A 26,629-nucleotide genomic window follows, 5' to 3' on the forward strand; every position below is an offset into this window, starting at 1 on the left:
GGTGTACAAGATGATGAGAGGCATTGATCGTGTCGATAGTCAGAGGCTGGTTCCCAAGGTTGAAATGGTTGTCACAAGAGCACACAGGTTTAAGGTACTGGGGAGTAGGTGCAGAGGAGATGTCAGAGGTAAGTTGTTTTTTTTATGCAAAGAGTGGTGAGTGCATGGAATGGGCTGCCGGCAACGGTGTTGGAGGTGGTTACAATAGATTTTTTTAACAGACTTTTGGAAAGGTACATGGAGCTTCGTGAAATAAATAGCTATAGGTAAACCTTGTAATTCCTAAGGTAGGGAGGTTGGAAACTCGTCAATCAGTATTTTATATACAAAGTCTGGTTTATATGTCTGCACCTTATGGGCCCGGCACATAGCACTTTTGAGGGAGATGACAAGGGTGGCTGTTTAGCGACACAAGCTTTTAAAATATCAACTGTGGATATAGACCTTACACAGCAAATCAGAAAATATGTGGATGGTAGAGTTAAGAATTAAAGGCATTTGGCAGGACTCGTAGGATGATGGAGATAAGCACAGACAACTTTACGGAATGCATAAACCTATTGGATTTATAGAAAAAACGGCTTTAAACAGGCAGGGGTTTTTCATAACAAATAAAACGTTTATTAAACACTGAAAAACAAACCCCCAAAAGTAAACAAATAACTAACGTAACAGGAAATCAGCTGCTGCGCGGCAGCTTAAACAGTTCTTAAAGGAATAAAGCAAAAACAGGTCTTAAAGCGATGTTGCAAAAACAGTTCTTCAAAGTAGTACTACAAAAGTTCAAAATGCTTACAGTCCATTAAAGGGGAAGGGGAGGAGGATACTGCGGGGATGATGGCTGAGCAGAAGTGGCTGAAGTATCTGAGAATAGTTTACAAGGCACACGGTAGACATGTCCCACAGAAGAAGTTCAAATGGCAGAAGAATACAATGTTGGCTTTTCTTTGAAGGGGGATAGAATATTTATGACAGGAGATAATGCCAAGTCTTTATAAGACACAAATCAGGCCGTATTTGGAATTCTGTCAACATTTTCGGTCACGTATCTCTGAAAAGAAAAGGGAATCTCATTGACACCTACCGAGTGTTGAAAGGACTAGATGGAGTGGATGAGAAGAAGTTGTTTCATGTAGTGGGGATATCCAGACTAGAAGGCACAAACTCCACATTGAGGGGAAATCATTTTGAATGGACGTAAGGAGGTATATGTTTATCCAGAGAGTAGTAAACCTGTGGAATACTCTGGCACAGTCTGCGATGACAGATGTAAAGTGGAATCTGATCATCTCCTGTTCGATCAGACCATCAGAGGATATGGAGAGAAGATAGGTGTATGGGATTGAGTGGGATATGGGATCAGCTGTCATGGAATGACAGGTGAGAGATGATGGGCTGAATGGCCTAATTCTGCTCCTTTGTCTTATGGTCTTACCAATATTCACGCTGACCCCCCTTTTCCAATCCTCACTTGCCCCACTTCACCTGGCTCAGTGCCGGTGGACTTTGGGACCCGGGAGAGCTCAGAACCCGCCGCCCCGTGGCTGCTGCTGAATTCAGAGTGTTTTTCTTCTATTGTCGGACGTGTGACCAAGTTAAAATTTAATGGACCGATAATTCTCATCTCCTGTTTATTTCACTCTCTGCACATTTATAGTTAGAGGGACTTTACTCTTGACACCAGTCCCGCGACCCATTTACAGACCTGGTGCGGATCCGGAGCAGATTCTCAGCCACTGGTTTCCATCCCAAGGCCAAAAAAAAGGATAAAGTTTCTCCGTGAATCTATTCCCAGTGAAGGTGTGGAGATGGGACTTGGTCTCTGCGTTGTAAAATGAAACTGTCCCAGACTCGTAACTGAGATAAACTCCCACCCTCCCGGGGATGGGACCGGCAGGGAGACGAGATTCCGGGGAGGTGAGAATACTGCACACGTCATAATTCCGATGTAACACGTCATCAACACGCCTGATGACCCAGAATCCGGTCTCCGGACTCAGACTGACCTCTCCCTTCCTCTCCACAGACTCTGCGGCAACACCCAGACCCCATACCCGATTTCCCGCCACCACCACCTCCCAGTAATGTCTCCCCGACCTGAATCCCTCCAATCCCAGCACACGAGCCCGGTTCGTGAATCTCTTCCTGGTGTCAGGGATATCCCTCCATTTCCCGGTCCGTCTCACACTCTTCCGATCTTCAGACACCTCGAGCTCCGGATGTGCTGTTTCCACATCCAGGGTGACAGAGACTGTGGGGAGAAGAAGAGAATTAGAGAGTCCCCAGGGATCGGGAGGAGACTCGGGCAGAGTGGCCCCGATACCGGAATAGTGGGCCTCAGGCAATGTCAAATGGCTGACAAGATTCTTTCCAGGGGTTTTACCCAATCACAGAGGATGGAGAACCAGTGTCTCCCTGAGGTCTGGCTTCCGGTACGGAGAGCAGAGTTTTCCCGATCAAACAGACACAAAATGCTGGAGGGTCTCAGTGGTTCAGACAGCATGTGTGCAGAGAGAATAGGAATAAATAGGAGAGATAGACAGCAGAAACGGGTGTGGTGAGGGGGTGGATTCAGATGGGAAGGGTTGAGTGAATGGATTTAAACTGGTCACACAGGCTCTTCGGCCCAACTTGTTTGTTCCGACTAGCTTGCTTTAATGAGCTAGTCCCATTTGCCCATTATTCCTTTAAAACTTTCTTAATCACATACCTGCCCAGATGCATTTTAAAACATTGTCACTGTACACAACTCTACAGTTGATCAAGGGCCCGTTGTAAACTTGGATAACTCTCTTCGCTGTCCACAATACCATGATTTTAGTGTCACCCACAAACCTACTAACTATGTGCCCTACATTCTCATTCAAATCATTAATATGAATGACAAACAACTCGGCACGAGCGCCGACCTCTGCAGCTCACAGGCCTCCACTCCTCTGTGTTTCAGAGACACTTGGACAGACACTTCAATAGGCAAGGCACAGAGGGAGACTTACCTAATGCCGGCCAAAGGGATGAATGTAGATAGAACGATAGAAACATAGGACACTACGGCACAGAAAACAGGCCATTCAGCCCTTCTAGTCTGTGTCAAAACTTTATTCAGCAAGTCCCATTGACCTGCACCCAGTACATAACCCTCCAGACCTCTCTCATCCATGTAAGATATGCAATTTATTCTTAAAACGTTAGAGTGAACCCGCATTTACCACATCACATGGCAGGCAGCTCGTTCCACACTCTCACCACTGAGTGAAGAAGTTCCCCCTAAACCTTTCCCCTTTCACCCTAAAACCATGTCCTCTTGTACTTATCGCTCCTAATCTAAGTGGAAAGAGCCTGCTCTCATTTACTCTGTCTATACTCCTCATATGTTATGGTCCGGTCTACAGCCCGCATTCTGGGTCTTAATCCGGTCCGCAGACTCTGGATTCCGGGTGTTGTAACTGTCCCTCCTTTTACCCTTCAGCCCAAGTGATCATACCTGTGGATCATCGTGGCTTGGTTGGACTCAAAGAGACGCACCTGATTCCCATCAGCTGACGGTGTATATAGGGGGCTCTGGGACTGAGTGGAGTTGTGGGGTTGTCCTGCTTATCCTGTTCATCCAGTTGCCCTGGCATGGAGTTCCCCTCGTTAAAGACAAGTTCTTCGAGTTAGGCTGGCAGTCACCCTGGACCTAGTTCCCTTCCTATCCCTTGCCTCTGTCGGGCCATACTGCCGTTGCCCGGCAGGGGTCTCTGCCCCTTTCCATCCCTCACTGCCGACGGGTTGTGCCCCACAACCTATCCAGGTGCCCTGCGACCTGCTCAGCCCCACCCGTGTTCCTGCCTAAGAGTTATGCAGTCCGCCCAGAGGTCTCTGCTCCTACCTGTCTCTCGTTGTTGATGGGTAGTGCCCCACTACCTACCCGGGAGGTCCGGGACCTGCCCAGGAGTTATGAGGCCCATCCAGCGAACTCCTAGACCCTGCCTGAACTCTGGGACCCTGCCTTGCTTGAACTCTCCCGGAACCCCAGAATCACCATGAACGTCAAGTTTCACACACACCACGTTCACCACATTTTGTCCATCATTTAGTTGCTCCTGTTCTGCCCCTAGTACTTCAGTGCCTGCGTCATGCGCTTGGGTCCAGCCTCCTGTCTACTTATGACATCATAATTTTGTAAACCTCTATCAATTACGCACTCATTTTTCTACGCTCCAAGGAATAAAGTCCTAACCTGTTCAATCTTTCCCTGTAACATTAACTCCTGAAGACCCGGAAACATCCCAGTAAATCTTCTCTGCACTCTTTCAATCTTACTGATATCCTTCCTATAGTTAGGTGACCAGAACTGCACACAATCCTCCAAATTGTGGTAGTATATTGACTCCGTCTGTGATGACTGGGTGCAGACCTGGATGATGAATGTGGAGAACCCGGGCTGCCGAGACATCAAGATCCGTCTGTCAGTCTTGCAGATGTGGTGCAAAGAAATGTGCAGCAGTACATTTGGCATCAACTTGGCTGCAGGAGCTGCCGAGAGGTGACGTGATACAGAATCAAGCCGCCTTAGGGGCTCTACTCCGGATTTGTGTAGGGTTTACTCCCTAACCTTCTCTTCTCCTGAAGATACCCACCAGGCAGTGGGATCCTTAATACTGGATAAGGGCCCATACCGGGTACTGTCAGCCGTAGCCAGCTGAGCCCAGGACTCGTGTAAGGCAGGGTCATCACGTCCTGCAGTAGTGACATATGGAGCCACTAACCACTGCACAATTTTTTACCAAATGCAAAAAAAAAGATGGTAAATAGAGGTGATGGGTCGAAGAGCACATTTCTATGCTGTACATAGCTCTGTGAACAGAATGACTGAGACCATACACACCCCCACTGGTGCAGAAAATTTCAAAGAGCGAGTGACCCCTGACCCCTTAGACAGGGGAAACATCCTCCCTGTATCCTGCCTGCTGACCCCCGAAATAATTTTGTGTTTCCCTGAGATCTCCTCTCATTCTTCTAAACAGGGAACAGAGAACATAGGGGAAGGGACAGGGAGATGATGGTATGAACATCGAATTCACCAACTTCCGTTAATTCCCTCCCTCTCCCTTCCCCCATTCCACTTTCACTCTGCCTCCTCTTCCAGCTACCAATCACCTCTCTCATGCTTCTGCCTTCTACTACACAGTGCTTTCCCCTTACATTCCTTCTTACCTTTCCTGCCTATCCCCTCTCGGCTCCCCTCCCACCCCTTGATCTTTCCTTTGATTGTTTTTTTACCTGGCACCATCCCACCCTCCCCCCACCTTCTTCAGTCCTGATGAAGGGTCACAGCCTAAAACGTTGACTGCTCGTTCCCACGGATGCTGCACGACCTGCTAAATTCCTCCAGCGTGTTTGTACGTGTTGATTTGACCACAGTATCTGCAGAGTACTTTGTTTTTATTAAAGAAGGTGATAAAGGGAAGCAGTTGGAGAGGGATGAATGGCAGATTGAAGCAGAGGCAGGTTGCGGAGGGATGGAAAACCTGTGAGTGAGCAGTGTGTGTGGACATAATGAGAAAATGGAGGAGACAAAGATGAGAGGTGCAAATTGTCTGCAACTTTATTCCTTCAACCAAAATGCATGCACGACTTCCCTACTCAATCATCTTTTTAACACTTATTTGCCCATTTCCTGATCTGTCTATGTCCTTCCTCAGATTCTGAGCTTCTGCAGCACTGCTTTCCCTTCACCTATCTCCCTATCATCTGCAAGCTTGGCCACAAAGGCAACAACTCTGTCATCCAAATCATTCTTTGTCTATCTGAGCTTTGTGTCCTCAAAGAATTCCAACAGATTTGTCAAGCAAGATCTCCCCTTCAGAGGAGGCATGCTGAGCTTACTCTATTTTATCATGTGCCCTCATGTACCCAAAACAGTGTCCTTAATACTGGACTCCAACATCTTCCCAAGCACACCACATCCTTGCCAACCACTTCACTGAAGAAAGTCTAACTCACGTGTAATTTCCTTTCCTCAGAGTGAAGTGATCTTTGCAACGTCCAGCCCTCTTGAATGATCATGAATCTAGTGATTCTTGAAAGATCGTTATTAATACATCTACATTCTCCTCAGCTACCTTTTTTCCGAACATTGGGAAGTAGTCCATGTGGTGCAGGTGATTTATCTACCTTCAGACCTTTCACCTTCCCTCACACTTTCTCCTTAGTAATAGCAAAAACACTCACTTATGTCCCCTGATACTCTCACATTTCTGATGAACAACAGATATCTAGGCTTGTCACAAAATAGTAAGTAAGTACCATTACCATGTCTTTGGCTCCCATTTCTACCTCTCCAAAAGCATGTTCTACAGGTCCAATATCCACACTTCTCCCTCTTCCACTTGGGAAATATTTGAAAGAAAAAAAACCTCTTTGTATCCTCTTGCATATTTTTGGCATGTTTCCCCTCATACCTCATCTTTTCTCGCCTTACTGCTTTTAGTTACATTCTGTTGGTTATTAAAACCTTCTTGATATCCAGCTAATCTTTGCTAAATTGTATGCCCTCTCTGTTACTTTTATGCTGTCTCTGACTTCCCTTGTCAACCACAATTCCCCTATCCTCCTTGTATAATACTGCTTCATGTTTGGGACGTATCTATCCGGCGTCTTCCGAATTTCCCCTTGAAACTCCAGCCTTTGCTCTTCATGCTCCTTTCCAATCTACTCTGCTCAGCTCCTCCCCCATGCCTCTGTCACTCCTTATGCTCCACTCTAATACTGATATACCTGACTTTAGTTTGCCCATCTCAAATTGTGGGATGAGTTCCATCATTTTTAGATCACAGTTCCTCAAGGTTCTTTTACCTTAAGCTCCCTAATCCTGTCTAGTTCATAATACAAATCCCAGTCCAGAATTGACTCGCTCCTGTTGGGCTCAATCATAAGCTGTTCTAAAAAGCCCTCTCGTAGGCATTCTACAAATTTCCTCTGTTGGGATGCAACACCAGCCTGATTTTCCCAATCTACCTGCACTTTGAAATCCCACATTCCTATTATCATCCTACCCTTTTTACATGCCTTTTCTATCTCCTGATATAATTTGTACCCTATATCTGGCTACTATTGGGAAATCTATACAGTATGTAACTGTCACCAGGGTCTTTTTACCACTGCAGTTCCTTAACTCTACCCACAAACATTCTACACCTCCCTTTTCTATGTTACCTCTCCAAAGAATTGATTTCATTTATTTTTACAAATAGACACTCCCCATCCCCTCTGCCCAGCTGCCTGTCCTTGGAATAGAAGGTGTATCCTTGAATGTTAGGCTTCAGGCTAGCATCTCCTTTCAGCCACAACTCAGTAATGTCAACATCATTGTACTTGCCAATCTCTATCTGCACACATCATCCACCTTATTCCGTATACTGGAGCATTCAAATATAACACCTTCAGTTCAGTATTCATCAGCCTATTCGACACTATCCACGTGAAATTAAGCAAGGGCTTTGATGTTGGTGGTAGACCACACTGGGGGTATTGTGTGCATTTCTGCTTCCTCGACTCTGGGAGGTGTGTGATTACACTGGACAGGAAGCTTCCGGGTAGGGCAGGTGGTGTTACAAGGACTGGCAGGCTTGGGTTAAAAAATAAAGATTGAATGTGCTAGGGCTAATACACTGTAGAATTCACCAGTGGCTTCTGAACTCAACTCTTCCTGAAATGAGCTAAGCTATCCATTCCTAAGTTGCTTGCCTACCATTCCTATTGAACTAGCCCAGTGGTTTTATTAATATTATCCATATGTGAAACCAAGCCCTTCTCTCGCCTTCCTATGTCCATTGTTAAGTGCTATGTACTTTCAAATTGAATAAAATTCTGGACCAGTAACAATTTCTTATATTATGCAAATTTGAGCAGTGAAAACTTTAAAAGAGGAGAGACAGTGGCCTGAAAATTTCATGGACCCAAAAGGGGCATTACATCATCTACCCTATTTCGTATAATAATGCATTCCAATATAAAATCTTCCCTCCTGTATTCATCAGTCTATTCAACACTCTCCACATGAACTTAAGCAAGATCTTTTAGTTCAATGACAGACCACACGGGGTATTATCTGCAGTTCTGGCTCCCCAACTATTGGAAGGATGTCACTGCACAGGACAGGAAGCTTCAGAAGGATGTTACCATGACTAGGGGCCTTGGGTTAAAAGGTGAGTGTGGATTAGCTGGGTCTATTTCTCTAGAGTGTAGGATGTTGGGAGATTACCACTTATCAATGTTTCTAAAATCATAAGACTTAAATAGGTTGAGAGTACTTTTTCTCTGAACTTCGGAGTCCATAACCAAAGGTTAAGAAGGGATATATGGAGTTACTTTCTCTCAGAGAGTGAGGTGGGCAGTTGGAACTTGATATCAGCAGAAGCTGTAGCAATAAATGTAGACAGGTACACAGATAGGAAATGATTCGAGGGATGTGGGGAAAACACATGCAAATGGGATCTTAGTCTTGCAGATGGATGAAATGGACCTTGGGTTCAACATCTGCCAAAGCCCTTCCTAGATCATCTTCCTGAGGAATCGCACCCTGGAGTCTGTCAGTGAACTGAAATGACGTCACGTCAGAGGGCAGCTCAGTGCCTCAGAAAAGACAGACTGGGTACGGAGGGCTGATTTCATTGCAAAATGGGAATTTGTAGCTGTATCTTTAACTATGAGTCGCTGTGTGTGTGTGTGTTGATTGGGTTAAATAACAGTGTGGTGTGTATGCACATTGAAGTATTTGTATGTTGAAGTGTGTCATCACATCTGATGTATGCTGACAAACAGTGACATGTGAGTGAGATGTTTAAATAAATAAATTACTGTGTCTGAAGATATTGCTTTCTAGGTTACTGTCAAAACTTCTTGCCTATGTGTGTGAGGAGATTTACCTGGCCGGTTACGCTATGTGTGCTTCTCCCAAGGTATAATCTTGACCAATGTCAATGGTTATTTGTGCGTCCGGGCTCAGTCTCACAATAGTTCAATGGGGTGGTTTGATAACAACAGTGAGACACGCGGAACCAACAGGGAGCAGATCTGAGTCAATGAAAGTCTAGAGTCACAGAGAGGTCAGAAAGGGTGAGCAGGCTCAATTTCCCAGTGCTTCATTGTACAGGTTTGATAACCAAGACCATAGGAGCAGAATTAGGCCTTTGGAACATCGAATCTCTCTGCCATTCAATCATGGCTGATCGTTTTTCTTACTTATTCAGCCCCACACCCTGGCATTCTTCATGTAACCTTTGATGTTGTTCAATCTGTAACCTGTCACGTTTTGCCTTAAATTCCACCAACGACCTTGCCACACCCACGTGTAGTAACAAATTCCACAATTCACGATCCTCTGGCTAAAGAAGTTTCTCTGCCCCTCTATCCTGAGGTATTGACCCCTTGTCCTAAACCCCACACCACCACCACAGGAAACATCCTTTTGATAGCTACTCCTGTCCTTTCAACATTCAAATGTTTTTCTGTGAGATCCCCACCCCCCCCATCTTTGCAATTTACAGCGATTACAGGAAAAGAGCTATCAAACGTTCTTTATACGATAACCATTTCATTCCTGGAATCATCCTTGTGAAACTCCTCTGAACACTCCCAGATACCTGCACATCTTTTCTTAGATGAGGAACCCAAAACTGTTGACAATACTCAGGGTGAGGCCTCAGCAGTGCATTATAAGGCCTCAGCATCACGAGGTTTTAAGATGGCGGCGCAGTGAAAAGTCTGCTTTTCTGAGCTCAGCACCGCAGCACTGAAAATTTTGCATATAAACCTATCCGTTTCAACTTTTTTTGTAAATGCCCAAATGTCAGATTTAATGACATGAACATTGGTGAGTATTTATTTTTTTGAGCTGCTTCAACACCATGTCTTCGAAAGGTACTAAAAAGCGGCCAAGGTGGGCACAGAAGCACTCGCCCGGAGCTGACGAGCTAGCTCCTGCTAGCTATGCTGCCACGTCAGACCCTGCTTTTCGTCAAGTAATTTAGGACGTTATAGACAATAAGTCCAAAATGAAGGACGAGAAGCTGGCTCCACTCTCTGTACACTCCAAAATCACACATTGGATGTTAGAAATCTTGATACAAGAATGAACGAGGCCGAGGGATGTGCTTCCACGGTAAAGACTGTAACTGATCAGGCCCAAAACCGCATCTAGGCACTACAAAAGCAATTTCAGTGCCTCTCTGAATATATTATCTTGAGAACAGAGGAGGGAGAAAGAATATATATTAATCATCGGTCTACATGAAGGTACAGAAGGCAGCCAACCGGTGAAGTTTTTTGAGGGCTGGCTGCTTAATTTCCATGATTTGGAAACCAAGGCTGGACGCATTAAAGTGGAAACAGCTCATCGTACGCTGGCGCCAAAACCGGGCTCAAGCCAACACCCTCGACCCGTCCACGTGCGGTTCCATTATTTCGGTGATAAGCAAAGAGTGATGGAAGCTACAAGGCATCGCGGGACTAATATATATATATAGGCTTTAATATATGAGGGATCCAGGCTTATGTTTGTTCAAGTTTTTTCCGCAGCCGTTATTCGGAAACACAAGGAATTCGACCAGGTAAAGAAGAGGCTGAGAGAATACGGAATCCAGTACTTCGGGACATACACAGTGGCGCTGAAAATTACCTACACCGGGACCACCAAGATATTTGATTTTCCTGATAAAGATAAAACTTTTGTGGATACGTTGTGCAACAGAATGTATACAGTATATTGTATAGCCCTGGTTATGGCCGATAACATGCTCGAGGGTCGATTTATTTTACCTTTTCATTGCTCTACAGCACGATATCTTATAGGATTGGTAACCTTTTTTTTGATTAGTACGGTTTCATTATTTGTTTAAATTAGCGGTGCTGCTCCAGCCTGAAGGAGTTTAAACATGACAGTAACAAATCGGTGGATTGATAAATGATGCCCCATTTTCATTTTTGACTATGTTAAATGCCATATTGGCAGCGGGCAGAATATGGGGTGGTAGACAGTTCGGATATCCCACTTAAGGGTGGGGTAAGTCCTCTTGTTTAGCTCTGATGGTGCTTTGTTTTTTTTTCTGTGTTTTGTTTATTTACTTGTTGTTGCTCAGCAGATCTTAAGTTGGGTTTCTTCCCCTCTGGAGTCACATGATTGTTATAAAGAGTTATGACCAGTAATGTATTAAAATTGTACACTTTGAACATTAAGTCATTTGAACATTGAGTCATTCACCAATCAAGAGAAAGAAAATCCTACCATCCTGAAAAATGAAAGAGTGGATATAGCCTTACTGCTGGAGACACATTTAAACAATAAAGAACATCTAAAACTGCAACAGAGTGGATTTGATCAAATCATCTTTCAATACCAGGAGTAGGGGGTGGACATTTGAATTAGGAAGAACTTACCTGATAAGTTATTAGACTGTATTAAGGATAAGTATGGGAGATTTGTGATTGTTAAGACTTCAATAAATGGAGAACAATATGGTATACTCAATGTTTACTGCCCTCCAGCTCATCCTTTCAAATTTCTAACAGATAATTTTTCCAAAATTACAAGCTTTTCAATACAAAACATTGCTGTAGGTAGAGATTTTAATTGTTTCATGTACCCATTAATGGACAGAGTGCCCCGTGGTCCCCCATTGCTCTCCTCAGCGTCCAATCAAGTCAAGGGCTTATGTGGAGATCTAGGACTTGTGGATATCTGGATGTTATTACATACCTCAGACAAAGATTTCACTTTTTTTTTCTAATCCACACAAGGGTTACACCAGAATAGGCCTTTTTTCTAACCCCAAAACGCTCCTTGATTTAGGTGTATCCTGCACAATTGGAAATATCGCTATTTCGGACCATGCAGCAGTATATTTAAATATTAAACCTACAGATAATTCAGCACGATCCAGACATTGGCGGCTGAATCCTGTTATTCTAAAAGATAATAAATTTCTAGACTACTTTACTTCTGAATTCAAAACTTTCCGATCTATTAATTCCATATCAGCTAGTAGTCTATCGATGCTTTGGAACACTGCTAAGGTCTATGCAAGGGGATTAATTATCTCCAACTCGGCTAGTAAGAAGCGAAAAGCTGCGGAAAAGCAGCACCTAGTGGAAGCAAGGCGTGTGACAGCTGTAAAGAATTAAACCTTCAGCTGCCAAGTTACAGAATGTCACAGCCCTACGCAGTAGACTAAACTCTTTACTTACAAAAGCAGCCAAAAGAAAATTGACGTATTCTAAACAACGATTGTTTGAACATGGTGAAAAACCAGGGAGGCATTTGGCTTATTTAGCTGGAAATAAAAATGCCTCTCAGACTATTGCTTCAGTTAGGGATGGGACAGGAGCGCTCACGAGTAATTCTAAAATGATTAATGTTGTGTTTAAGAATTTTTATTCTAACCTAATATCAATCTGAGCAATGTTATGATGGACAATATAGATGGATTCTTTTTACAGGAATTTAGATCTCCTAGGGATTTATTCTGAACAAGAGTCCCTCCTCCATGCTCCGTTATCTATACATGAGATACAGGAAGCTGTGAGACAGCTCCAAATTGGGAACTCCACCGGTCTTGATGGACTCACTAGTGAATTATATGATGAGTTCACAGGGTTATTATCAGAGCCTAAGCTAAACATGTTCAATCATGCATTTATTTGTGGTCTCCTCCCACCATAATTGAGAGAAGCTAACATCTCCCTAATCTTTAAGAAAGGAAAGAGCCCTAAAGATTGTGCCTCCTACAAGCCTATTTAATTGTTAAATGTTTACTTTAAGATCTTATCTAAAATATTAGCGTTGCGATTAGAAACTGTATTACCTTTTATCATAAAAAAGGATCAAACGGGTTTAGTAAAAGGCCGTAGATCATCTAACAATAACCGAAGATTACTTAATGTGAATCAGGCATGTCAGCAACAGGCAGTGGACAGCTTGGTGGTTTCCTCAGATGCTGAAAAAGCCTTTGATAGTGTCGAATGGCCGCATCTTTTTTTCACTTTAGAACAATTTGGTTTGGGCAATAATTTTATAAAGTGGGTGAAGGTTCTCTATAATGACCCTTTGACTGCAATTTTCACTAATGGTAGGAAATTTTTAGTATTCTGAGGGGCAGCCAGCAGGATTGCCCTTTATCACCACTACTTTTCACACCAGTGATTAAGCCATTGGCTGAGGCAATTCGGCAAGACTCCAAAATACCTGCTCCAGACAAAGGACTAAAGTCACATAAAATTACATTGTATGCGGATGATGTTCTAATTTTCTTATCAAACCCTGCTATCTCAGTGCACCACTTTATACAATGCATCAATTCATTTAGCACCTTTTCAGGTTATAAAATCAACTTTACTAAATCAGAGGCTATTCCTCTGGGGAATGTGCAGCAGGCGCTTGACACTTAGGGTGTTTTCCCCTTTAAATGGTCACAGACTGGTTCTGTTTACTTGGGCATATTTATCACATCTACATTTGATCAATTGTTCAAAGCTAACTTTACACAGTTATATGACAAAATCAAGCAGTATCTTGAGCAATGGAGCACTCTTCCCATTTCTTGGCTTGGCCGAATATCCTTGCTCAAAATGAACTTTCCTCCTCATCTGCTCTACCCAATACGAATGATTCCAGTCATTTTCCCCCTATAAATACTTAATAATAAATGACTGATTTGTTTCTTACATCTAAATAACAAAAAGTCCCTGTATTAAAATGTCTAAGTTACAGCTTCCCAGTAGTGTAGGGGGTCTGGATTTTCCAAACATCAAAAAAAAATTATATCAATTTCCTCTTCCTTTTTATCCCATGTGGTTGATTGGTTTGTAGGGACACCTCCTCAATTTGGCTAGACACTGAAGCTTCACAGGCAAAATGCCCTTTTATTAATTTGCTTTTCCTCAAAAAGATGAAACTAGTTAAGGGATTTTGTCGAAATCCAATGACAATTAATACAGTCAGGGCTTGTAGGGCCGTGCGACAAATTGAGAGCCACGCAGTGAAAATATCACCCTTCACTCCAATAACTGGCAGTCCAGATTTTCAGCCTGGCATAATGGATTCTGGATTTAAAAATTGGATTTCTAAGGGTATTTTCCAACCAGGAGATATGTTTGAAGAAGGAATAATGATGTCTTTTAGTCAAATAGTACAGAAATTTAACATATCCAACAAGAATATTTTTTGTTTCTTTCAGATAAGAGATTACTTACAAAAAAAATCATAGTTAACTGATTACTATAGTTCCGACATAGAAAGAGGGTGTTTTATTCTCAAGGTGAAGTCACGGTAGTACCTATTACAGCATCCTGAGGGATTTTTCTTGTGGAGAGGCTGAGCAATTGGGAAGGGTCTGGGAGAAAGAGCTGGGAGTAGAAATTGCAGCTGTAAACTGGGAAGATATCTGTGATGATGCAAAGAAAATTTCCGTTTGTAATAACACTAAAGTATTGCAACTCAAAATTCTGCATAGACCTCATCTGACTCCAGATCGTCTCTCAAAATCTAAGATGGGAGTTCCTCCACTGTGTTCTAAATGTAAAGGAAATACTGGAACTTCCACCCGCTGCTTTTGGACTTGTCCCAGACTTTTGACATACTGGAGTGATACTTTGGGTGTAATGGACACGGTTCTGAACATGGAGTTTGAACTGGACCCAGTGTCTTTTCTCTTAGGCTTACCTAGCAGTCGTAGTTCTAATGATTATCAGAAAAAAAAACATTCTAACCTCCCGTGAGGAAGAACATTTTACTTTTTTGGATATTCAATAAGGCCACTGGACTTTTTGGTTGACGTAAATTAATCATGGAATACATTCCTTTGGACTTTATAACATGTATGGTACACTCATAAACAAATAATTTTCATGAAACTTAGGAACCTTTTCTGCAGTACATAGATGCAAACCTGTCTGCTATATTAAAGAGGGCTTTTGTATAGGATGTTGTGGTGATGTCTATATTTTGATGGAAGTGTTCTGATATCTGTGAGGGGAAGAAATGTAAATGTATCTGGAAATTGAAAGTTTTGTTATGCTGAGCAAAAAATAAATAAAATAAGATAAAGCCTCAGCATCACATTCCTGCTCTTGTATAATCAGCCTATTGAATTAAATGCTAACATTGCATTTGTCTTCCTCAACATCGACTCTACCTGCAATGTAACCTATAGATTTTCTGCAGAATGACTCCCAGATTGTAGATTTCTGTGTTTTTTTCTCCCCTTCTAAAATAATAATCTGCACATTTTTTCTAATGCCGAAGTGCATGACCGTGCACTTTTCAACATTGTATTTCATTTGCCACTCTCTTGCCCATTCTCCTCATCCACGTATTCGTGCAGACTACCTGTTTCCTCAACACTACCTGCCCCTACACCAATCTTTGTATCATCTGCAAACTTGTTAACAAAGCCATCTAAACAGTCATTGATATACGGCATAAAAAGAACTGGTCTCAACACTGACCATGGAGCTACACCACTAGTCACTGGCAGGCAAACAGAAAAGATTATTTTTACTCTCATTCGCTGCTTCCTACCATGACAACAACTCTTCAGTAATACCATGGGCTCTTAACTTGTAAGCAGCCTCATGTGTAGGACTTTATAAAAGGCCTTCTGAGAGTACACATATACACCATCTCCTGCATTCCCGTTGTCACTGCTGCTTGTAATCTCCTCATAAAATTCTAACAGGTTCAGCAGGCAAGATTTTCCCTAAAAGAAACCATGCTGAGTTTGTACTATCTTGTCCTGTCTCATCAAATACTCTGTCATCTCATCCTTACCAATTGGCTCTATCTTCTTACCAACCACAGAGGTGACGTTAACTGGTCTATAATTTCCTTTCTGCTGCCTTCCTTCTTACTTAGAATGGAGTGACATTTGCATTTTTCCAGTCTCTGGCATTATGACAGATTCCAGTGATTTTTGAAAGATCATTTCTAATGCGTCCACAATGTCTACCGCTACCTCTTTCAGAACACTATGGTGCAGTTTATCTGGTCTGGTTGACTTACGTGCCTTTAGGGCTTTCAGCTTTTTGAGCACCTTCTTCCTTATAATAGTAATTGCACTCACTTCTTTCCCCTCGCACCCTTCAACATCTGGTACAATGCCAATGTCTTCCACAGTGAAGCAAAATACTCATTTAGTTTATCTTCCATCGCTTTCTCCCCCGTTATTATATATTTGGACTCATCTTCTAGTGGTCTCCACACTCATCTCTATTTTATTTTACATACTTGTAAAACACTTTTACTATCCACTTTAATATTGTTTGCTAGCTTGCCTTACAAAGACAGGTGTATAAAAATGGCCCAAACGATCATGGGCACAAACTGTACCAGTAGCTACCAAACAGGAAATGATACCGCATCACAAATCAGGACCAACAGGTTCCGGGGACAGCTTCTTCCACTGGGGATTAGACTACTTAACTCCTGCTTACACAACTGTATTTCTATGTTATATTGAATATCCTGTTGTGCGTACTATCTATTATAAATTACTATAAATTGCATATTGCACATTTACACTGAGTTGTAATGTAAATGTGTTTACTCTTCATGTACAGCAAGGATGAAAGTAATAGTCAATTAAAATCAATTACGTATTTCACTGTTCCCCTCTCACTGATTCTGTTAGTTACTATCCGCTCTGATATTATTTGCTAGCTTGCTTTCATATTTCATTTTTCCCTTCCCAATCATTATTTTGGATCCTCTCTGTAGGTACTTAAAAGCTTCCCAATCCTCTGTCTTCCTACTATTTTTTTCTTCGTTGTATGCACTGTCTGCTTTTACATTAACTTGTCTTTGCAGAAGAAATTTTATTACTAGCTAGATACTAAGGGGTGAAAGAGTTGTTTTTGTTTTCACACCGGCCTTAAACTGCTCCTGCAGGACTGCTGTAAATGACTAACTAGCTTGAGCGCGAGTAATCAAAGCATAATTGCGTGATGTTCTGTTCTTTTTTCTATACATTTTTTACTGTGCTAAGACATGATTATTGAACAAAGGAATTATCTGCCTGCATGCTGTATTTCACAAACATGCTTGGAAGCTTTTGATAACATACACTATGTCTGTATAATGAGAAAAGTCTGTGTACTCGGGGAGAGTATCAAGAACTCTGCTTTAAGAGTTTGAGCTCTGCTTGATAACGTATCATGTTATAATAAAGACTTTCAAAAGCCATCTCACTTTGTGTCCGAGTAATAACTTTTCCACAACAATCTGGTGACGAGGATGGGATCCTCATAGTGCTCTACCACCCCTCAAGTTAGAATGGAATTAGAGGAACGAGCAAATTAGCATGATCCAAAAAAAGAACCCGAGCAGAACGTGGGGACTTTCCAAGTTAGGAAAGGCACCGGCGTCCCAGCTGAAAGGGGGACTGAAACGTAAGAAAGGGTAGCTACTGAACTGAAGATAAAGGAACGAAGGGACCGCTGACAAAACTCTTTGATACCGGTGAGCGCTGTAAATAGATTACCAGAAACGTGGAGCGTAACTGTGCTCTTTTGCAGACAATGGGAAATTCTAGCGGTCGAGCGGCTTCTGCTGCTCCTGCAACCCTGTCCTGACAAGCAAGATCGAAAGGGGCCCTGAAAGTAAGTAAGAAAACGGAAAAGCGAATGAGAACAGTGAAGAAGGCTCAACAAAAGGTAGGAGACCTTCTGGTGCCCCCGGGATCACCTGCCGATACGGTGATCAGGGAAACCGGAGACGACCGAAATGCAGTAACTTTTAGCAGTGATCTCTATGGCTGGTCACAGGGATACTGGCCATATGGCGGAAGTTTTAACATTCCATTAATACAAACCTGATGAGACGAGGTGGCGACCAGAAATGGAAACCCAAATTCAGATTTTGAGTATATTATGGGTGCTTTGAAAAATGGATGGAGGTAGCAAAAAGACACCAAACTCCGAAAGAAAAAAGGAAGAAGAAGTCTCCCGAAACACCTGGTTTTCCTAAAAATCAGGGCCCACTGACATCTACTGCTCCATCACCCTATCCCACCACGCCCGCTGCTGTGCCACTATATCCCCAGAAAACCCAAATGGTGTCCCAGGCCAGGAGGGATTACGGTCCCAATATAGGACCGGACGGAATGATGGACGAGGTAATAGAAATGTTCGCTGCCTGGCATCAGCAGAATAATTGTGTACAAGAACAAGCAGCGCCGGCTCGCCTCGGTGGAGGAACAACTTACCGAACCACAGGAAGGGACAGTGTGGGGAGGACAGGTAGAAGAATGATTAGGAAATGCTATGCGAACTAGAAGCCAAACCCGACATCACTCACCCTCTCCTGTCCTTCCCGATTCTTCCTCTCACCCAGTTCAGCAAGCTCCAAAAATAACGATCAGGCCGACAGCAACATTAAAGCCGTGGACCCCGCAGAGGCGCGGGCCATGGTAGCGGAGGCACCTAACGCAGTAAAAAGACCCGCTGCATTTCTTCATTGGCTCCTCAATTGCATGCTGCCACAGCAGGCTCAGACTTTTAAGATGCGAAATTCGCACTGGCAGACTATTTCCTGGCCTGAGGTAGTTACCACACTGGTAAACATGGATAGGGAGAGACTTTTCGTTGGGCCACAAGATGGCCCTAAGGCACATAGAACACAGTTCTATAGGCAGGATCGGGGAGAAGGAAATAAAAGAGAAAGTAGAAGGGGACAGAAAAGGGTTAGGTCCTGGGATATATGTCAAAATTGTGGGAAGAACGGGCATTATGCCAGGGAGTGTCGAAGCATTTTTATAGAGACCCTACGCTGCCTGCCCAGTCAAATGAAAGGGAAGGACCCTCCTTTACTTATAATCACCCTTTTCCATCAGAATAGGGGGGCCCAGGGGAGGTGTTGGTGCAGTGAGCGGTTATATCACTCTCCCAATACACCAAAACGCAATCCATGGTAACCCTTAGAATAGGAGACACTCATTTGCGAGCCTTGGTGGACAATGGCGCTGCCCTGTCCTCTGTACCCCTCTCCCTGGGACTACCCTTCAGCCAAAACAGAGTAGTAACTGTGGGAATAGCTGGCATTCCCCTGTCAGAACCCCTTATCAAAGAAGGTCACTTTGTCGCTGGGAGCCAATCGTACAGAAGAAACTCTGATAATAGCCAAAACTACTCCATTGCCCCCGTTGGGACGCCAGGCTCTTTGCAAAATAGGAGCCACTATTTACTGCACCCTCAGGGCATGCATATGGACGTACCCTCACCCCGGACACACCAGTTAACGTCCATGCTCCTTACCTCTGAAGCTAAATCTGAGGGGCAACCCCTATACTGTTAAGATGTGTCACCTGAGGCAGCAAGTTGACAAACTGACACCATTGGCTCACACTGAAATTTGCAGCGCCTATTGCAAGTGGTACAGTCCCACTGCCTCTCACTGCTTGGCGTGGTATACAACGGAAGATAACTCTGAATATCGGGAAAAGACGCGCACTCATGAGGGGGAGGTAAATAAACTACACCCGGAACTTTATCTCTACCTTGGGAAGGATTGTGCATCCCGGTACACGTCTCTGCGGAGCAACAATCCCTGCTCCGCCTTGACTCAGTACCTCATTTGACCCTTGCCATGTGCCCCCCTCCCCCATCGGGCAAAACAGATGGGCCCTATGCTCAAGCCGTTACAATATTCCCCCATTATCAACTGTATTGGGGATTCCGAGTGGTCCAGGTCTGAAGACGGAAGAGTATATCTTCCAGGAATTTCCTGTCAGTTGCAAGTCCCCCTAACTGATTTCCAACGACAGCAACTGCCTGAGCTGCCAGGTTCTACAGGTCGTTTAGTTTTGGAAACAGTAAATGCAGACCTGTGGGCCCTTCACAAGACAAACGTAGGCCCAGTGCTCACTGCAAAAGACCACTGTGTAATGCTAAAACAGAATGCATGCGTCCGACAATACCGTTTGGCCCCTGAGGCAGAAGAAGGTATAGCCCCAGTTATAGACTCTCTGATACAACAAGGGGTTCTCAGATCTACTGTCAGTTCCTGTAACACAACGATACTGCCTATACTCAAGGCTGGATGGGCTAATGTGTGGTGCTTTGTGCAAGATCTACGAGCTGTAAACAATATTGTAATTCCCATAGCCCTGATGTTAACATGGTTCTTTCATCTATTCCATCTGATGCTATTGTCTACACTGTTGTCAACTTGTGTGCTGCCTTCTTCTCTATTCCTCTCCACCCAGACAGCCAATATCTGTTCGCCTTCACTTACAAGGAGCAGCAGTACACCTGGACTCTGCTACCCCAGGGATATACTGAAAGTCCAGCCATGTACGCCGCTGCTATTAAACATGATGTGGATGAATGCCGCAAGGAGGGAAGTTCTATATTGATACAGTACGCCGACAACCTTTTAGTGGCAGACTGCGTGAAAGACTCGTTGGCTCTCCTTCAGTTCTTAGCCACACGGAGTGTCCAGAACTAAGCTATATTTTTGTCAGCCCCAAGTACAGTATCTTGGGTTTACTCTGAAGGCTGGAACTCGGGAGATAGGACCAGACCGGATCCAAGCCATCCTTCGGATACCACCACTTAAAACAAAGACAGAGGTGCTTTTCTTTCTGGAGATAGTCGGCTATTGTCAACAATGGATATACGAATATCGCCTGTACGATGCAGTCCTCCATGTTGCCACTGCAAAAGAGGCACCTATGCAGGTAGAATGGACCCCAGAGAGAGAAAACGCATTCCAAGCCTTGAAGGCAGTGGTAACCACCGCCCCAGCTTTTGGACCCTAATTATGCGCACCGACATGTTTGTGAGAAACGAGGGTTCGCCGCTGGAGTCCTTATCCAGAATCATGGGAGCAGGAAGAGACCAAAAGCCTACTATTCTACGGACTTAACTACTGCGGTCCTGGGAATGCCTGCCTGGCTTCGCGCCGTGGCCACTACAGCAATAACGGTCGAAAAGTTCTTACCACTGATCCTCGATCACCCTTGCGAGGTAAGAGTACTGCATGCTGTTATGCTGCTTCTGAACTCAGCAGCAACTTAACTCTTCACCGCCTCCAGACATACAGGATATGAAGTAATTCTGCTATCGCACCCCAACTACACCTATCAGCGATCACCGGCAGTCAGTCCTGCTACTTTTGTCCCAGAAAATTCTGAGAAAAAAGGACATGATTGCATTGCTGTTGTACAATATTCTACCTCCCCCAGAGGTGGATCTGTGAGCAGACCCTTTGCTGAATCCGGACCTGATCCTTTTTATTGATGGAGCTTCACATAAGCCCAGAGATGATCTACTCCTGGCCAGATATGCCATAGTGGATCCACACCAGACAGTGAAGGCCTACGCATTGTCTCAGGGAACTTCAGCAGAACTTTTCACCCTAAGCTGAGCCTGTATACTGCCTAAAGGTCAGACAGCCAATATATATACGGACTCTCGCTACGCATTTGGCGTAGTACATGATTTCAGACAAATATGGGAAAACAGGGGATTCATTACATCGGCGGGGAAACCCATCACACATTCTCAGCTGGTGATGAATTTGCTGGAAGCTATTCAACTACCAAAGCAACTAGCGATTATTTAATGTGAAGCTCACACTAGAGCCACAGATGAAATTTCTCAGAGAAATGCTCGTGCTGACGAAATTGCCAAGAGGGTAGCAGCCAGCTAGAAGCCAGTCTTACAAGCTTTCTGTACTTCCAGTGACACCCCTATCCCTGTCCTGGAGCCCTCTGCGTTGCAGGCTGTGCAGCAAAACTCTAGCTCACAAGAAAACGAACATGGGAAAAAGTACAATGCTACTGTAGGGATGGATTTTGGTTTCACGAAGATGGGTGGGTAGTATGTCCAAGCACCCTCTTTTTGCCCGTGTCACCTAGTACATGCACAGGCACACATGGGCAAAGAAGGAATGCAGCATGCAATTGATCAGCAGTGGTATGCCCCTGGTATAACCTAAGTCATACAAAAAATGGTGTGATCTTGTCCTGTCTGTCAACAGTACAACCCGGGAAAGGGGGAAGCCACGTATGATCACCTTCCGATGCCTAAATTGCCCTTTGAAAATATGCAAATTGATTTTGTGCACATGCACCCGGCCTTGGGATAAAAATATATGCTGGTAATAGTGGACATGTATTCCCGATTGTTGGAAGCCTACCCTACTCGAAAAGATGATGCTAGGACGGTGGTGAAAATATTGTGGAAGGAAATAATAACTAGATATTGAATACCCATGGGGATAAACAGTGACCGAGGTACCCATTTTACAAGCAGAATAGTAAAGGATTTAGTACAGGCCATGGGATTTGCATATTCCCTTTCAGCCTCAGTCAACAGAGATAGTGGAAAGAGTGACTGAGGAGCTGAAAAATGCCCTGTCCAAGGTGTGTCAGAATAATACCTTGTCATGGCCAGAATCTCTCCCCATAATGATTTAGCCTCCACCACCATCCATTGTATGCAATGCGAATTAGAAAGAATAGAGCTACAGGAAGTAGTGCCGCAGGGATCTGTGCTGGGACACCTGCTATTTGTGACTTTTATAAATAAGCTGGATGTAGAGGCGGAAGAATGGGTGAGTAAGTTTTCGGATGACTCGAAGATTAGAGGAGTTATGGATGGAGCTGTAGGTGGTCGAAGGTTACAAGAGGATATAGACAGGCTGTAGAGTTGGGCAGAAAAATGGCAGATGGAGTTCAATCCGGACAAGTGTGAGGTGATGCATTTTGGAAGGACAAAACAGAAGACAGAGTACAGGATAAATGGTCAGTTACTTAAGAGTGTGGATGAACAAAGGGACCTTCGGGTTCAAATCCATACATCTCTCAAGGTCGCTGCACAGGTTGATAGGGTAGTTAAGAAGGTCTATGGGATTCTAGACTTCATTAACATGGGGATTAAGTTCAAGAGTGGAGAGGTCATGTTGCAACTCTAAAAATCTCTGGTGAGACCGCACTTGGAGTAGTGTGTTCAATTCTGGTCACCTCATTATAGGCAGGATGTGGAAGCTATGTAGAGGGCACAGAGAAGATTTACCAGGATGTTGCTTAGTTTGGAGGACAAGTCATATGAAGCAAGGTTAGCAGAGATGGGACTTTTCTCTTTGGAGTGTAGAAGAATGAGATGGGACTTGATAGAGGTCTACAAGATTATGAGAGGCGTAGTTAGTGTGGATAGTCAGCACCTGTTTCCCAGGGCACCAATAGCAAACACCAGAGGGCATATGTAAAAAATTAAAGGAGGGAACTTTAGGGGAGATATCAGGGGTAAACTTGTTACACAGAGGTTTGTGAGTGCTTGGAAAAACTTGCCAGGGATGGTGGTGGAGGCTAAATCATTATGGGTATTTAAGAGCTTCTTGGACAGGCACATGGATGAAAGAAAAATGGAGGGTTGTGGGGTAGTGTGGGTTTAGTACTATTTTTAAGGATTATATGGGTCGGCACAACATAGAGGGCTGAAGGGCTTGTACTGTGCTGTAGTGTTCCAGGTTTCTATATGAGTGACGCCTCATGAAGACCTCATGGGACGCCCAATGACCACAGGGGCCAGACCCCAGTATGTGCCGAAAAATTGGCTCTGATATGGAATGATGAGCAAACTCCGGCCTATGCACAAGCCATCTGTAGAACAGCGGCTGAACTGCATGAGAGGAGGAGACAGGCACAGGCCAATGTTGGAAAAGCCCCCATACATGGATTCCAACCAGGAGACCAAGTATATGAAAAAAAAATCTGAACTTCTCTTTCTCCTAGTTAGAAAGGACCTTGCTAACCACCCGGCCTTGAAAGTAGACAGAAAAGAAGATTGGGTTCATGCAGCTAGATGCAGAAAACATCACCCGTCAAAAGCGGAAAGCTGTGGGGCAGCTGAGTCAACTAGCAACTAACCATCAGTGGAGTCAGAAAGCATCGAAGATGCATTGGATGGGGGGGGGGATTGGTGTACATGGGAGGACTAATTCAGATTGCGAGTAGTAGTCACCTTTTTATCCTTATGTCTCATCTATGCTGAGCAGGTAAAGCAGGGAGCCAGCTGGGTATGTGTTGAAGTACCACAGCATGGGAAAACCATGGTACCGAAAATGAGACTGATGCTATTCCTTGATTTCAGGCGCACGGTAATGGGACAAAATGGGGTGCAAACTGTTCCGAAACAAGAAATCCGAGAAGGGATCAATGCTATCCCTGTTGTTTTGAGGGATGGTAACTCCGGCCAACCCCGAGGGATCTCTCAAAATTAAAACTTGGAATTAAAGTAGATCCCTCCTCTGAGCCAGTGGATGCCACTTGTTATTGCAGTCATAACCCTTGTTTCCCTTATCAACTGGGAAATAGCAGATGTACCCTCTTTACCACTGCCGACCTTCCCCGACCAGTAAATGACACTTACTGGGTGTGTGGGAGTAGGGCATACCCCTGGCTCCCGGGAGAGTCTGGTGATATTTTAAAATGAAGTTTTAATAAGGAATGGAGTGGGTGCTGTTAATTAGCATACAGTGCCTCACTTAAGGATTATAGATCATCCCAGGGAACACCCCCATTGGACTAGGACAAGAAGGGGCATATCAGAGGCAGAACGATTCAGGATGATAGTGTTTCCTAGCTATGGAGAGGGTCAGACTGCCACAGCAATAATTAAGCTAGCTGCTGCCCTAGAAAAAAAAACTGGCCAATAACACTACTAAACACTCTGGAAGAAACTCAGTCCCAAGTGCATGGCATAACCACTGAGATGATCGCCATATGGCAGACAGTTTTGCAAAATTGAATGGCCCTTGACTTTATTTTGAAAAAGGGGCAACCTGTGCTATGATAGGGAAAGAATGTTGTACCTACATCCGTGATGTTTCAGAAAATATAACCACTTGAACCAGCACGTAATGGAAAAGGTTGTGGAGATGTGGAAAATGGGAGAACAATTTGAAAACTTTAATACCGGAGGATACTGCTGGGAAGGGCTATAGGAATGGTTCCCTTAATGGGGAAAATGGGCCGTGCATGGAATTATAATAGTGACTGTGGTATGTAATTCGGGGTGCTGTGTATGTGGGTTTTTGAGGATGGGCTGTAGTCAGTTAATAAAAGGGAATTTGACCAGCCCTAGGGTACCAGTGTTGTCCCAGAAATGAACTACAGACCAAGTACTGAACACTGCTGGGGCGAAAAGGTGTACCCTGGAAAGGAAAGTCCCTTGCCCTATGGATATAAACCCCCTTATGAGGAAGAGCAGAAATTACCATGTGAGAGTTGATCTACAAAAGATCAACAAGGAGGGAACTGTGGAAGAAATTTTGTTACTAGCTAGATACTATGTGAATTGTGTAATTGTTCTGGCTTCAAGGCTGCAGACATAAGCAGCTTCGAATAGATAAAGAAAATAGTAACCTGACTATATATCTTTTTACTGTGCTAAGACATAATTATTGAGCAAAGGAATTATCTGCTTGCATACTGTATTTCACAAACATGCTTGGAAGCTTTTGATAACATATACTATGTCTATATAATTAGAAAAGTCTGTGTACTCAGGGAGAGTCTCAAGAAGTCTGCTTTAAAAGGTTGAGCTCTCCATGATACGTGTCATGTTATAATAAAGACTTTCAAAAGCGATCTCCCTTTGTGTCCGAGTAATACCTTTTCCATTACAGTCTTCCTTCGAACGGTTTTGCTATTTGAGTATTTATTTATTTTTGGAATATATCTTTCCTGCACCTTCCTCATTTCCCATAAACTGATACCATTTCTGCTCTGCTGTCATCCCTGCCAGCATCTCCTTCCAATTTGTTTAGGACATCTCCTCTCTCAGACCACTGTAATTTATTTTACTCCTCTGAAAATACTACAACGTCAGACTTTACTTTCTCCTTATCAAATTTCAAGTTGAACTCAGTCATGTTTTGAGTTCTGCCTCCTAAGGGTTCGTTTATCTTATCATCTCAGGTCAATACATAGCACCCAATCCCCGAGTTGTTCCCCAAGAAGGCTCAATGACAAACTGCTCTGAAAAGCCATCATGTAGGATTCAACAAATTCACTCTCTTGAGATCCCTTTCCAACCTCATTTTCCAAATTGACTTTCATGTTCCAATCTCCCATGACTATCATAACATTGTCCCTTTGATCTCCATTTGTACTTCTAGTTGTAATCTGTGATCCACATCCCTGCTACTGTTGGGAAGCCTGTATATAACTGCCATTGGGGTCCTTTTACATTTGCAATTTTGTAACTCAACCCTCAAGGATTCAACATCTTCCTACCTTATGTCACAACTTTCTACTGATTTACTAGCAAAATCACGCCACCCTCTCTGCCTACCTTCCTATTACACCGATACATTCTGTAACCTTGGACATTCCACCTACAACTATCCTTCAGCTACGATTCAGTGATAGCCACAACATCATACCCGACAATCTGTCACCTTATTTCTTATACTCCGTGCATTGAAATACAGCATAACACTTTGAGCACTGTATTTGCTACCCATTTGATTCTGCATCCCTTCTGCACTGATACTCACCCAGCTGGTTGCAATTTTGTCCTCGCATCTGTCTGTTCTGACAGTCTGCAGGCTATCTCTGTATTTTATTTAACATCAGTCCAAATCAGA

At 43.7% G+C, this 26,629-nt stretch overlaps 1 protein-coding gene across 1 annotated transcript in view; it reads right to left on the minus strand.

Annotated features, from left to right (window-relative positions):
- Window positions 1-604: 604 nt before the first annotated feature.
- LOC132395814 (zinc-binding protein A33-like) overlaps window positions 605-26,629 on the minus strand; it is a 31,661-nt gene continuing 5,636 nt past the window's right edge. Inside the window, exon 6 of the mRNA XM_059972892.1 lies at window positions 605-2,251. Coding sequence (XP_059828875.1) covers window positions 1,698-2,251 — 554 coding nt within the window. The 3' untranslated portion in view covers window positions 605-1,697. The remainder of the gene's footprint in view (window positions 2,252-26,629) is intronic.

This window comes from Hypanus sabinus, chromosome 6 (assembly GCF_030144855.1).
Source record: "Hypanus sabinus isolate sHypSab1 chromosome 6, sHypSab1.hap1, whole genome shotgun sequence".
NCBI lineage: Eukaryota > Metazoa > Chordata > Chondrichthyes > Myliobatiformes > Dasyatidae > Hypanus > Hypanus sabinus.